Here is a 13588-nt window from a genome sequence, read left to right as displayed (position 1 = left end):
TGTGAGCTCGAAGTTATTTCGGCTATCCTTGGCAAATGTTCCGCCCAGAACAGTTTTCTATAAAAATGAGGAGAGGGTAGATAAAAATAGATGTACTTTATTTATAAAAGTTAAAAGAAGCCAACATGTTTCAACTCCAACAGAGTCTTCATCAGGCCAGGGGCCTTTCACTTTTATGAATAAAGTACATCTATTTTTATCCACCCTCTCCTCATTTTTAAATTTTGAGTGCTCGGATCACTTTTCTTTAGTGACTTTATAGTGTTCTGTTTTATTGCATGCACAGGTAGGTATAATGGTAATCGGGATTTAGAAGATACCAGAGACTCTATAGCCTACTAGTGTCCACACATTGTTCATTATCTATGTCTTTTGGTATTATAAGCAATGATGTCCTTCTAAACCTAAGGCCTGTTCATATAGTACAATTTTCTGTGAAGAGGTGACGACCGAAAAGTACATGACGTCACGCCTGGACTATGAAAAAACTGGACTATGACCTTTTCGGAGGTCACCTCACAAAGGTCTATTCATAGTCGAGTTTTCTGTTCATAGTCGAGTTTTCTGTGACGAGGTGGCCACCGAAAACTACAACATGACGTCACTGAGCCGCGGTGATCACCGCTCACACAACACATCTAAAACTACAACATGACGTCACTGAGCCGCGGTGGTCACCGCTCACACAACACATCTAAAACTACAACATGACGTCACTGAGCCTCGGTGGTCACCACTCACACAACACATGTAAAACTACAACATGACGTCACTGAGCCGCGGTGGTCACCACTCACACAACACATCTAAAACTACAACATGACGTCACTGAGCCGCGGTGGTCACCACTCACACAACACATCTAAAACTACAACATGACGTCACTGAGCCGCGGTGGTCACATGACGTCACTGAGAAAGAAAAAAAGAAAAAAACAAACAAACAGCGGCTGGTGTCAGTACTTGGATGCATGTAACATCCCGGAAAATGTGAAGAAATAAATGTATATATTTTTATTTTAAAGGGAGAATGGAGAGGGAAAACAGGGTAAAATAAGCCAGGCTTCATTAGTATGCTGCTAGTAGTGAAATACTTTATTCCATTCATCTCGTCATGTTATTTATCATTCTGTCAAACATCAAAGGCCATACTTATGATCCTCACTACAACAGACCATTGATTGACGTAACTAGGTCAATCTATTGATTCAGATTTTACAGGACAAACCATTACATCTGTTACCATATTGTACGTAGCTGCTCATGTAACTGTCTCACGCCGTTGCTACAGTAATTAATTTTATTTTTATATTATGTATTTCACTGCACTCTTATCAGGAATTATTGAATATTTGAACCTGTTTTCTTGGTTTTGAGCAATAGCTCTAGTCATGTGGCAGCCAAAAGTCTATGGACTTTTAATGTTTGTTTAGAGCACTTTGAACAAACAGAGTTTATAATAATTCTGTCTAAAATCATCAGTTAAGTCAGGATAAATACTAGCCTGTTTAGCCTTAGACATATGAGCTCTATGGACCATTTTAAACTGCACTAAGCAATGCAATATTGATACTTTTACGCATGTAATAAATGTGATAACTTTTTCCCCACCTCTGGCCCCATTCCGTCTATGCTCTTGTATATGACATCATGACGACAGAACATGCCGCGTTATAGCAGAGGTGTATAAAGGCGGAGATAGCAGCAGTTTCAAAGGATAACATAGATATTTATAATTGTCAGGAGAGAGAGTATTTTCTGCCACCAGAAGCAAATCTTAAGAGAGTCGGACATAATTATTCCTTAAGGGAAGGCGAGCAGACTAGGAGTGACATGAAGCTATTGTACTTACTGCTTCTGCTGGTGGCCAGCACCACATTTGCGGCCAGCACTGACAAGGAGAATGTTGGCACGGTGATCGGAATTGACCTGGGGACCACCTACTCGTGTGTGGGAGTGTTCAAGAACGGCCGTGTGGAGATCATCGCCAACGACCAGGGAAACCGCATCACCCCGTCGTACGTGGCCTTCACGGCCGAGGGCGAGCGCCTCATCGGCGACGCCGCCATGAACCAGCTGACCTCCAACCCCGAGAACACCATCTTCGACGCCAAGAGGTTCATCGGCCTCGCCTGGGGCGATCCCTCCGTGCAGAAGGACGTCAAGTACCTGCCCTTCGAGGTCGTCGAGAAGAAGACCAAGCCCCATTTTCAGGTGGAGACCAGCGGTGGCCAGAAGAAGACCTTCGCCCCCGAGGAGATCTCCGCCATGGTGCTGACCAAGATGAAAGAGACGGCCGAGGCCTACCTGGGGAAGAAGGTGACCCACGCCGTGGTCACCGTCCCTGCCTACTTCAACGACGCACAGCGCCAGGCCACCAAGGACGCCGGCGTCATCGCCGGACTCAACGTCATGAGGATCATCAACGAGCCGACGGCCGCCGCCATCGCCTACGGCATGGACAAGAAGGAGGGAGAGAAGAACATCGTGGTGTTCGACCTGGGCGGCGGAACCTTCGACGTGTCCCTGCTCACCATCGACAACGGTGTGTTCGAGGTGGTCGCCACCAGCGGCGACACCCACCTGGGAGGCGAGGACTTTGACCAGGCTGTCATGGAGCACTTCCTCAGGCTCTACGAGAAGAAGACGGGCGGCAAGAAGGACGTGCGCCGGGACAACCGTGCCGTGCAGAAGCTCCGGCGCGAGGTCGAGAAGGCCAAGAGGACGCTGTCTTCCCAGCACCAGGCCCGCGTGGAGATCGAATCATTCCACGAGGGCGCCGGCTTCTCCGAGACGCTAACCCGCGCCAAGTTCGAGGAGCTCAACGCGGAGCTGTTCCGCTCCACGATGAAGCCCGTGCAGCAGGTGCTGAAGGACGCCAAGCTGCAGAAGTCGGACATCGACGAGATCGTCCTGGTCGGAGGCTCCACGCGGATACCCAGGATCCAGCAGCTGGTGAAGGAGTTCTTCGACGGCAAGGAGCCGTCCCGAGGCGTCAACCCCGACGAGGCGGTGGCCTACGGAGCCGCCGTGCAGGCCGGCGTGCTGTCCGGCGAGGAGGACACTGGCGACGTGGTCCTCCTCGACGTCTGCCCGCTGACGCTGGGCATCGAGACCGTGGGCGGCGTGATGACCAAGCTGATCCCCCGGAACACGGTGGTGCCCGCCAAGAAATCGCAGACCTTCTCCACCGCTGCCCACAACCAGGCCGTGGTCACGGTCAACGTCTACGAGGGCGAGCGCTCCCTGACCCGGGACAACCACCCGCTGGGCAGCTTCGGCCTGAGCGACATCCCGCCGGCGCCCCGCGGCGTGCCCCAGATCGAGGTCACTTTCGAGATCGACGTCAACGGCATCCTGCGCGTCTCGGCCGAGGACAAGGCTACGGGCAACAAGAACAGGATCACCATCACCAACGAGCAGAACCGCCTGACGCCCGAGGACATCCGGCGCATGGTGGACGAGGCCGAGCACTTCGCCGACCACGACGCCAAGCTGAGGGAGCGCATCGACGCCCGCAACGACCTGGAGAGCTACGCCTACACCCTGAGCGCCCAGGTCGCAGACGAGGACAAGCTCGGCGGGAAGCTGTCCGACCAGGACAAGGCCGCCGTGGAGAAGGCCGTGGCGGACGCCATCAAGTGGATGGAGTCTCACCAGAACGCTGACCTGGACGACTTCCGGGCCCGGAGGAAGGAGCTGGAAGACGTGGTGCAGCCCATCGTCACGAAGCTTTACGACGGAGCGGCCGGCGGCCGACCAGACAGCGGAGAGGGCGAGCAGGAGAACAATAGTCACTATAGTTATGAAAAGGATGAGTTTTAGGGCAAGTATCGATCTGGGCAGCTGGTGTATAGCCGTCTGCGGGCCCCGGGGGTCTGGCATATATCCATCCGGGGTTCCCCGGCCGGCTGGTGTTTAGCCATCTGGGGGCCCCGGCCGGCTGGTGTTTAGCCATCTGGGGACCCCGGCCGGCTGGTGTTTAGCCATCTGGGGGCCCCGGCCGGCTGGTGTTTAGCCATCTGGTGGCCCCGGGCGGCTGGTGTTTAGCCGTCTGGGGGCCCCGGCCAGCTGGCGTATAGCCATCTGGGGGCCCCGGGGCGGGGCAACTTTAATTTATAATTGAGTAATAAACAGGCCTGGAGTATTCTACAGCATGGGTTCCCAAAGTGGGGTCCGGGGACCCCCAGGGGTCCTTGAGGGAGTCCCAGGGGTCCCCAGCTAAATGATAGTTAGGAACCAAATAGACCAGGGATACTCAAATAGATTTACCTGTGGGCCACATTACAAAAATGGCAAGGGGCCAGGGGCCAGTAGATAAAATGACGACATTAATGATACTTGATAACTTCTCTTTCAATTGCTTTATTTTCGCAAAATGTATCAAAGTACAATGTGCAAGCTGTCTGCCTGCCTGTCTATGAGTAGGTGTCTGTCTGCCTGCCTGCCTGTCCAATTGTCCATGAGTAGCTGTCTGTCTGCCTGTCTGAATAGCTGTCTGCCTGCCTGCCTAATTGTCCATGAGTAGCTGTCTGTCTGTCTGCCTGTCTATGAGTAGCTGTCTGCCTGCCTGCCTAATTGTCCATGAGTAGCTGTCTGTCTGCCTGTCTATGAGTAGCTGTCTGCCTTCCTGCCTGTCCAATTGTCCATGAGTAGCTGTCTGTCTGCCTGTCTATGAGTAGCTGTCTGCCTTCCTGCCTGTCCAATTGTCCATGAGTAGCTGTCTGTCTGCCTGTCTATGAGTAGCTGTCTGACTGCCTGCCTGTCCAATTCTCCATGATTAGCTGTCTGTCTGTCTGCCTGCCTGCCAGCCAGCAAGTTGGTTAACAGAAAATAAATTGTTATGGCTGAGTAAAATAAAATACAATAAACACAATTTGCCTGAAAATAGATTACCCAGCTATGACCTTTTTCATGAAAAAAAATGAGTAGTGATATGGCTGACTGAGTAAAATAAAACAATCTACCTGAAAATAGATAGCTATAAGTGAAGAGCAATTTCCGCAATTACCATTTCCGCAATTTCCTCAATTTCCTCAATTTCCATTTCCGCAATTTCCGCAATTTCCACAATTTCCATTTCCGCAATTTCCACAATTTCCATTTCCACCATTTCCACCATTTCCGCAATTTCCGCAATTACAATTTCCGCAATTTCCATTTCCAACTATTAATGGCAGCTGGGTTTCATCATTCAAATAAAATAGAATTCTGTCCGTTTAGCTATAAAATTATGTCAGGGAATAGGGATACACAGTATATGTCTTTCATTTGCATTGCCCCCCCCCAAGCTTTTATTTTCGTTCGAGTAATAGTACAACTCTAATAGTATTACTTATAATAATGTAATTAAAGATAACTTCATTCAGATTTTTTTATTTTTATTTCATTTTCCAGATTTTTTTTTCTTCTTTTTTTTTAGATTTTCATTGGTGGGCCAGTCATAATGGTCCCGCGGGCCTGATGTGGCCCGCGGGCCTGAGGTTGAGTATCACTGAAATAGACCATTATGGGTCTGTAACTCAGAGAGTGTACACACTTGTCTTCATGCAAGTACTCAACTTTGGAAGTTTCATGGTGATAATCTAATATAGGTATGGTTTTGCACACTCAATTCATAATTAACGTGCCAATTTTGGAACTCTGGCTCATGGACTAAAAAACTGAACCGGTTCCCATTGGAAAAGGGGCCATTGTGAATTGTAATCTCCAAAAGCACCATCAAAAAGTCCATGGGGGCGATCCAACTATAAAACTGGTCCCCAAAGACCCCACTGTCTCTATACCAGCAGTGAACAGACAAAGATGGATGTCAAATCGCCACAGCATCATGTCACCCAGTTTTATTTCATTCCAGAAATTCTTATTTCATATTGCACAGCAGCACTACTACAAGTAGCGCACGTAGGGGTTGTCACGACCCTGATCACGTAATCGGAAATCGGGGCCGATCACGTGATATTCAAATGATCATCGGAAGTGATTGGGACATCCCTAGCATCAACATTATATCCATATCATGATATTAGACTGGATATTGTCTGTGATTTGGGATGTTTTACTATTGATAAATGTGTAATAAAAATTAAAATATCAGATCTGGAAAAATCGGTATCCGGTAGCGAAATAACGTGATATCCCCTAAGTGCACTACTTGTTTTGAAGGCAAGTTCTAAACATTTCATAATGACAATAACTCTGTCTCTATCACCAGTGAGAGTTTTCTGTTCTCTTAAAGGGTAAGACCACTTTTTTTGAGGTTTGGGTTGTGTAGTTACTTTGCCATGATGCAACTCCAAATGTGGACAAGAAATAAAAAATAACTGCTCCAGTGATTAGAAATTGATAATTCAAAATATGCTCCTCATTGACTTACATTGTAGCTAAAACAGCTCTCAAAGTCACTCTTTTAGTACGTAAACAAACAGAAACAAAGTTGATTCAGACAATATAGAGCATCACCAAAACTCATGCGGTTTTATTTTTTCATAAAAATGTTATCTTCCTGTTGATTTGTCCATTTTATTGGGAAGAAAACCCGGACTGGATCCGTGGATCCGGATCCAGATCTTCAAATAGTAAAATCAACAGGAATCTAACATTTTTATGAAAAAATAAAACCGCATGAGTTTTGGTGATGCTCTATATTGTCTGAATCAACTTTGTTTGTGTTTGTATACGTACTAAAAGAGTGCCTTTGAGAGCTGTTTGAGCTACAATGCAAGTCAATGAGGAGCATATTTTGAATTGTCAATTTCTAATCACTGGAGCAGTATTTTTTTATTTCTTGTCCACATTTGGAGTAGCATCATGGCAAAGTAACTACACAACCCAAACCTCAAAAAAAGTGGTCTTACCCTTTAACTATAGGCCACAGGAAAAAAATAGAGCAACTACTGTAACAACTTGACCGACACTGCCTGTGTGTCGACAAAATAAAGGTTAAAAACACTGAAAAACACTGCCGGTTGTAGAAGAATTAATGAAACTAAGCAATGCCATTATTTGTGGAGGAGAAAAAAAAAGTAACTAGCCTACCGGTATGTAACCGAATACTCATTTTTTTGGTCAAATATGTTTTTTACTCTAAGGTTACAAACCGTACAATGTTTTATAAATATAAAAACACAGTATTTCATGTAAAATATTCTACTGTTGGATTAAGGACACTTTGTTCTGAGTTCTCTCTCTAGACCTCTCTAAAAAGTTGTTTAAAACTTTGTCTTAGACAGAATAGCTAATAGAAAACAAATCATTGTCTTAGTGACAGAAACACCCGAGAAAAGCTAATTAAAAAATTAAAAATCACACTTGTGTGAAGTCAGGGGCGCTATTATCGTCATGCATGCCTGTCAGCATGGAGTGTTGGGTGGGAGGGGTAGGACGAATGCTCCACGTCCTCCCGATGGGGGCTCCTCACTGGCAGGTGAGTCAGTAGAATGAAACAGTAAGTCCTCCCGGAGGGGGCTCCTCACTGGCAGGTGAGTCAGTAGGATACAACAGTACGTCCTCCCAGTGGGGGCTCCTCACTGACAGGTGAGTCAGTAGGATACAACAGTATGCCCTCCCGGTGGGGGCTCCACACTGACAGGTGAGTCAGTATAGGATACAACAGTACTGCAGTCCTCCAGGTGGGGGCTCCTCACTGGCAGGTGAGTCAGTATAGGATTCAACAGTACTGTAGTCCTCCCGGTGGGGGCTCCTCACTGGCAGGTGAGTCAGTAGCATACTCGACAGCAGTGACAACACACACAATTGTCGTAAAAGACAGACTTGGGGAGAACATCGGGGGGGGGGGGGGGGGGGGGGGGGGGGGTTAGGAAACGAAACAAAAACTCCAAAAAGGTTGATGTTTTAACAAAGTGCAAAAACAAGTTAATTTCATTTCCCTGTTTCCTCCTGTTCAGCCAAGAACATACAGGGTCTATGTACCGCTGCCATATTGGAAATACATTGGATTGTAAATGCATTGGGCAGATCACTTACTTCATTGCACTGGTAAATGCAACACCGGAGCTGTAATAATGTGGAGCGGTGGCGAGTAAAAACAGAGAGAAGGGCTGGAGAACCTTGCACAACCTTACAGGTGTGCAACTGTCAGAGTTATGTGCTAAACTAAATATTATTGGTAACACCAGTGAAGGAAGTAAGGCCCAATTCCTTTCCAATATGGCTGTTGTGCACAGCGCCTACTGTCCCCGTGCATGTGCAGTGAGTGTGCATGTGCACTGTGTGTGTGTGTATTAGTGCTGCCAGAATTGTCCAAAAATGACATTTGGATATTCATTTCAAAAACCCACGTGGATTTCGATTTCGATTCGGGGCCATTCGGATTTTTTAATAATTATATTTACACGAATACAACCTGAGACATAACATTTAAGATCGCATTGCTGGTGCAACTCTCTCTGTCCGCACATTGGCGCTGCTGAAAACCGAGTTGGATCACAACGCATGCATTCTCCCGTAAAACTTCACCTACATTTTTCTTATCAAAACTAGGCACGGAGGCAGTATCAATTCACAGAACAGAACACTGCATTGCTGCTGCTGCCGGACCGGCGCCGCAGTTCATCCTTACGCATTTTATTTATCTTTTTTATAATTCCCTGAAGGATAAAGTCGCTTCATGAATGAAGATTGACGAGTGATAGATCAGTGTGTTGCAAAATAAAACAGTTTCGGTGTAGGCCAGGCCTGTCCCCGATTCTAATCACTGGTGACGGAAGATTTCACCCTTCTGAGCAGCGTATACACTCACTGCGCAAAGAACGTAAAAAGACCCCGCGGCCCCGCCCGTCCTGTGCTCACCGTTCTTTGCGCACCGTCCGTGCGCAAATAACGTAGCACGCTCTTTGCCGACTTTAGGACGTTTAGGAAGAGTGCGAGGCAGCCGATTTATTGTTCAATGTATGCCGGCGTGTCGTGTGGCAAATATAACTAATCCACAAGCTCACAACGCTTACCCACGGCACCGTCTCGCGAAAACTTGCACAGCATTTCTTTTTTAATTCGAACCTTAATTTTAGATATTCAGTTATTCATTTATTTTTTTGATTCGAAAATTCGTTCGAATATGGAATATTCGTTGGCAGCACAAGTGTGTATGTGTGTGTGCATTAGGCTGGTGTGCACGTGCGGCGAGTGTCTATTGCTGTGCACATTCATTCGGCTGGTGTGCACGTGCGGCGAGTGTCTATTGCTGTGCACACTCAAGCCCACCACACACCGTCTGCGACCGTGTGCGGCGCGGGGCGTTGCTGCGCGGCGCCGCGTGGCGCCGCCTGGAAAATAGAACTGTGTTCTATCGGCGCGCCGGGCGGCGCGGCGCGGCGCGGCTCCGTGCGGCGGACGGAGCCGGTGTGCGTTAGGTTCATTGAAAATAATGGAGGCGGCTGTGCGCGCCGCGCGGCGCCGCGCGGGGGACGCAGCCGGTGTGTGTCGGGCTTCATTTGGCTGGTGTGCACGTGCAGTGAGTGTCTATTGCTGTGCACACTCATTCGGCTGGTCAGCATTCAGTGAGTTCGCTGTGGTCCCGTCTCTCTTCTGCTCGATGGGAACCTGACAGACAGACAGACAGACAGACAGGACAACATTTAATTTAATTTAATTTAAGTAAAATCACATAACTTCTTAAAACCCATCCAGGACAGGAACACCTTTTGGTGTTTCTACCTTTCAAGACGGGAACCCATTCTGGGGTAGTTAACTTGTTATGTACAGTATTAGCAACCTATATATTTATAAATAGTTTCTTTTTTACTTTTTACGAACGCAAACTGATATATGACTCGAGTCATTTCTTGTTTAGATGTTCAATTATTATCATTATAAACTATATTTAGTTTATTTTGATCATCATCAACAGTACAACAAGGCATTACATGTAATGTTACTTACTTACTGATTCATTGTCTTTTTGGATGATCAAAAAGGCATAGGCCGAAGCTCAAAGCTTATTAATGCCTATCCTTGGTACATGTCATATATATATATATATATATATATATCACATCGTATCATGGTAAATATTTCAACATTACTGCTGACCATGAGCTAAACCCAATGTTGATGCAGTGACTGGCTTTGGCCGGTAGGTGGAGACATAAGCTCATGTAAAGCATGGCGAGGCCACATTGAAGTCTGAAGGCTTAAAAGATTTAAGACACTTTTACTAATTAGTTGGTTTGTTGTTAACGAGTTCCATCAGCTGGCGTGACCTCTGCATATTAACCTGTTGCCGTGCTGGTCATGACACTATGAGCAGAACACAACTGATTATTGTTATCCTACTGTAAATGCACCACGTCCCTGTACGTATTGTACATACGTATACACCTGTAATCCACTTAACTCGAGAACCGTTTTTCCCACCGACTTCAAAGTTGACACAAGCGTTCCACACCCCCACAGGGAGTGCAGTGCATACAGGCATAAAAAGGGAGACGGACAGGTGGGGTGGCAACTCACTTTGTATGCTCAGGGCAATTTGTATTCACGGACACAACAGGCAGGACATACGGTACGTGGAACGGGTACTCTGACACGGGTACAGCGGGTAATGCAGAGCCGGGTGGGGCATGGATCTCCAACTTCCATTGTTACCGACAGACAGACAGACAGACAGACAGACAGACAGACAGACAGACAGACAGACAGACAGACAGACAGACAGACAGACGTGTACCTGGTAGTGGTAGTGAGACGTGTATGTGATCCATCTCTTCACATCCTGCCTGTCCGCGACAGAGAGCGACCTCACCGTGGCTCCCGAGGCGGTGGTGGCCGGCATGTCGAACTCCACCTCCAGGTGGCGCTGCTCCAGAGCACCGCCCAGAGGGACCTCCTGGTCGGAGCCCAGCTCCAGACGACAGAAGAAGGTGTGCGGGTGGGCCAGCGCTGCGCGGGGAGGGGGAAAACAAAGCACACCGGCGTGAAGCGAGGGGCGCCCAATAGGTGTCACTGTGCCAATGTCACTTTCATTCATCGCAGATTCACTGCCAATACAATTCCTTTTAGTTTTTTTGTCTCTTGCGTGGGCGAGCCGTTCAAGAAAGAAATATTACAAAAATAAATGAAAATGAAAACATAGGCACCGCATGAATTAAAGGGATCTAAAAGCTCAAAACGCGTCGCACTGCGACTGCATTTTGAGCTTTCAGATCAGCAAAGTGGGGCATTAATTTAAAGAAAATAATACAGAGAAAGGAGGTTTCTGCCCACCAGTAATTATTATGCAATTATTATTATTATTATGTGAGTTTTAGTTATAGTATTAGTCGTATTAGTGTGTCAGTGTACCAGAGTTTTAGTCACCCCTGTGTCATTGTACCAGAGTTTTAGTTATAGTATTAGTCGTATTAGTGTGTCACTGTACCAGAGTTTTAGTTATATTATTAGTCGTATTTAGTGTGTCATTGTACCAGAGTTTTAGTTATAGTATTAGTCGTATTAGTGTGTCACTGTACCAGAGTTTTAGTTATATTATTAGTCGTATTTAGTGTGTCAGTGTACCAGAGTTTTAGTCATAGTATTAGTCGTATTACCAGAGTTCTTGTCGGGCAGCCGGGGGATCCTCCAGACCACAGCTTTGAAGGCGGGCTCATACTTGGCGGTTCCCATGGTTACCCTCATGGCGGGTTCCGCCCCGGAGGCGCCCACCGCGCCGAAGCTCGCCCCCTTGTGGAAGCGCGCCTTCAGCGACCGCTCGCCGCCCATGGCGCCTTCGCGACGGAAGTTCTTGGCCCAGCTCTCTGGGATGGGATAACGCACCTGGCCATGTAGACATCACAGCACATTTTAAAGGTCAAATGACTGAAGTAAGGCCAGGTACCACACAAGCTGACTTAAGGTCAGAAATCAATTTTCCTGCGATTGGCTACTGTCTCCAGAGGCTTTGACCTCACAGACACTCCAGTGCTAAAGGTAACGGGGTTCTTACCGCCACGTTCTCGCAGGGTACCAGGTTCAGGGCGTCCCTATTGGTGGAGAAGCCCTGTGACATCAGCAGCCAGGATTGGACGGTGACCTCTGCACCGGCCACGCCCGCCACGGTGCGCAGCGTGAACGGGGGTGTCCGCTCCCGGAACGGCGTGCGGAAGCGCAGCAGCTCGAAGCGCCGCGGGGCCGCCGCGGGGGGCGGGGTGAACGCCACGCACCGCGACGACAGGAAGTCCAGCTCGCTGGCGTGCTCCTCGTTCAGCTCCACTTCCTGTAAGGGGGGGGGGGGGGAGGGGGATGTTTAGGACCTTATAAAACCTGAAAACAAGCTAAGCTAATGATGCTACCATCGCGGGTTGCTAATATTGTATCCATAGGAGACCATAACAGCAGCTATGGACGGCTACACTTCCTGGTTAGTCACAAGGACTGTCTAAAGAGGACGGGACGCGAAGACCATAAGGGCGCCGCCATGTTGCTCACATGGTGCTCCATGGAAGGAAAGAAACATGCGCATTTTCCCCTAGAGGCTTGGGATTTAATGTGTGACGATTGATCGTCAACTCACCTGTAGGCGGAGCCAGCGGGGGGGCGTGGCCGTGGGGATGATGTCGTGTCGGGAGACCGCCTCCTTCCCTCTGACCTATGGGACGACATGATAAAACACTCTAAGAGACCGCCTCCTTCCCTCCGACCAATGGGACGACAGATTTCCTAATGGCAGCCAGCAGCCAACACTGTGTGCTTCTAAGCAGACAGACATGACAACACCGTGTGCTTCTAGCAGACAGACATGGCAACACCGTGTGCTTCTAAACAGACAGACATGGCAACGCTGTGTGCTTCTTTCTTTTTTAGTATAATTATTATCCCACGATTTTGTAACCCATTTTTCACCCCTGTGTCAATTATCTAATGTGATCCTGGGCTCTACACACCCTCCGCCAACTTAGTCCCCATATATGGGGGACACGGGGAGAGCAACGGACTTGAACTCATGCTTCCTTCATGCATGAGTGTCCAAGTCGCTCCTTTACACCTGACAGGGGGGAGTTTCCCTGGTTGGACGTAGCGCGCGGAAGGAACACGTTATTCCAACCAGTTCCTTTCCCCTCCATCAGGCGCCCCGGCTGGCCAGGGGGAGGCTGTTTAAAGACCAGGACGCTGTGTGCTTCTAAGCAGACAGACATGGCAACTAGAGCTGGGATACCCGACCGAAACCCCGACTCGGCCCGCCGGGACCCGACGGGACGGGCTAGGGTCAGGCTCATTTTGATAATTGGTGGTCGGGATTCGGTTCGGGCCGGCCATGCTGTTGATATATAGAAAATAAAGTATAAATATGAATAAAAATTATCCGACTAGTGTTTCCTGGTTAACCAGGACATGTGGTGCAGCGTGACAATGCACTGCAAGCAGCAGCACCGCTTGTGTTGCACCGCTCCAAGCAGCAGCGAACCTCAGTCCCTTACGCTAATGTTGTAGGTCAGGAGCTACAGAATGAGCGTAGGGACTGAGGTTAGACATGGGGCGCAGCTGGAAGAACCACTGAAAAGAGGAGGACGGTTAGCCTAGGTTGAACTCACCCACGGTGGATGTGATCCTCTTCCTCCATGACAACATGTAAACCGCAATGGTTGGATTAATAT

General features: G+C 48.2%; 2 protein-coding genes and 1 long non-coding RNA gene across 5 annotated transcripts in view; 1 reads left to right on the top strand and 2 right to left on the bottom strand.

Moving 5' to 3' along the window:
* Nucleotides 1–1832: 1832 nt before the first annotated feature.
* Nucleotides 1833–3824, top strand: LOC308330940 (endoplasmic reticulum chaperone BiP-like; the record flags this gene model as incomplete). The annotated part of the gene is made up of 1 exon (XM_080786007.1): nucleotides 1833–3824. The coding sequence occupies one exon, from the start codon at nucleotides 1833–1835 to the stop codon at nucleotides 3822–3824; it is 1992 nt and encodes a 663-aa protein (XP_080642133.1).
* Nucleotides 3825–5827: 2003 nt separating this feature from the next.
* LOC308330269 lies at nucleotides 5828–8067 on the bottom strand. The gene is made up of 2 exons (XR_013965481.1): nucleotides 6857–8067; nucleotides 5828–6228 (listed from the first exon to the last, which is right to left on the bottom strand). It is a non-coding gene; the product is annotated as an uncharacterized lncRNA (long non-coding RNA).
* Nucleotides 8068–8083: 16 nt separating this feature from the next.
* ston2 (stonin 2) overlaps nucleotides 8084–13588 on the bottom strand; it is a 29887-nt gene continuing 24382 nt past the window's right edge. For all 3 annotated transcript variants that reach the window (XM_080785082.1, XM_080785083.1, XM_080785084.1), the window contains 6 exons: nucleotides 12508–12582; nucleotides 11941–12210; nucleotides 11546–11771; nucleotides 10687–10898; nucleotides 9471–9560; nucleotides 8084–9186 (listed from right to left, as the gene is read on the bottom strand). In XM_080785082.1, the coding sequence (XP_080641208.1) occupies nucleotides 9480–9560; nucleotides 10687–10898; nucleotides 11546–11771; nucleotides 11941–12210; nucleotides 12508–12582 (864 nt within the window). In that variant the 3' untranslated portion in view covers nucleotides 8084–9186; nucleotides 9471–9479. The remainder of the gene's footprint in view (nucleotides 9187–9470; nucleotides 9561–10686; nucleotides 10899–11545; nucleotides 11772–11940; nucleotides 12211–12507; nucleotides 12583–13588) is intronic.

This window comes from Protomyctophum bolini (genome assembly GCF_963924005.1).
Source record: "Protomyctophum bolini genome assembly, chromosome: 16".
NCBI lineage: Eukaryota > Metazoa > Chordata > Actinopteri > Myctophiformes > Myctophidae > Protomyctophum > Protomyctophum bolini.
The sequence above is the reverse complement of the archived record's forward strand: the minus strand, read 5'-3'. Positions and strand labels throughout refer to the sequence as shown.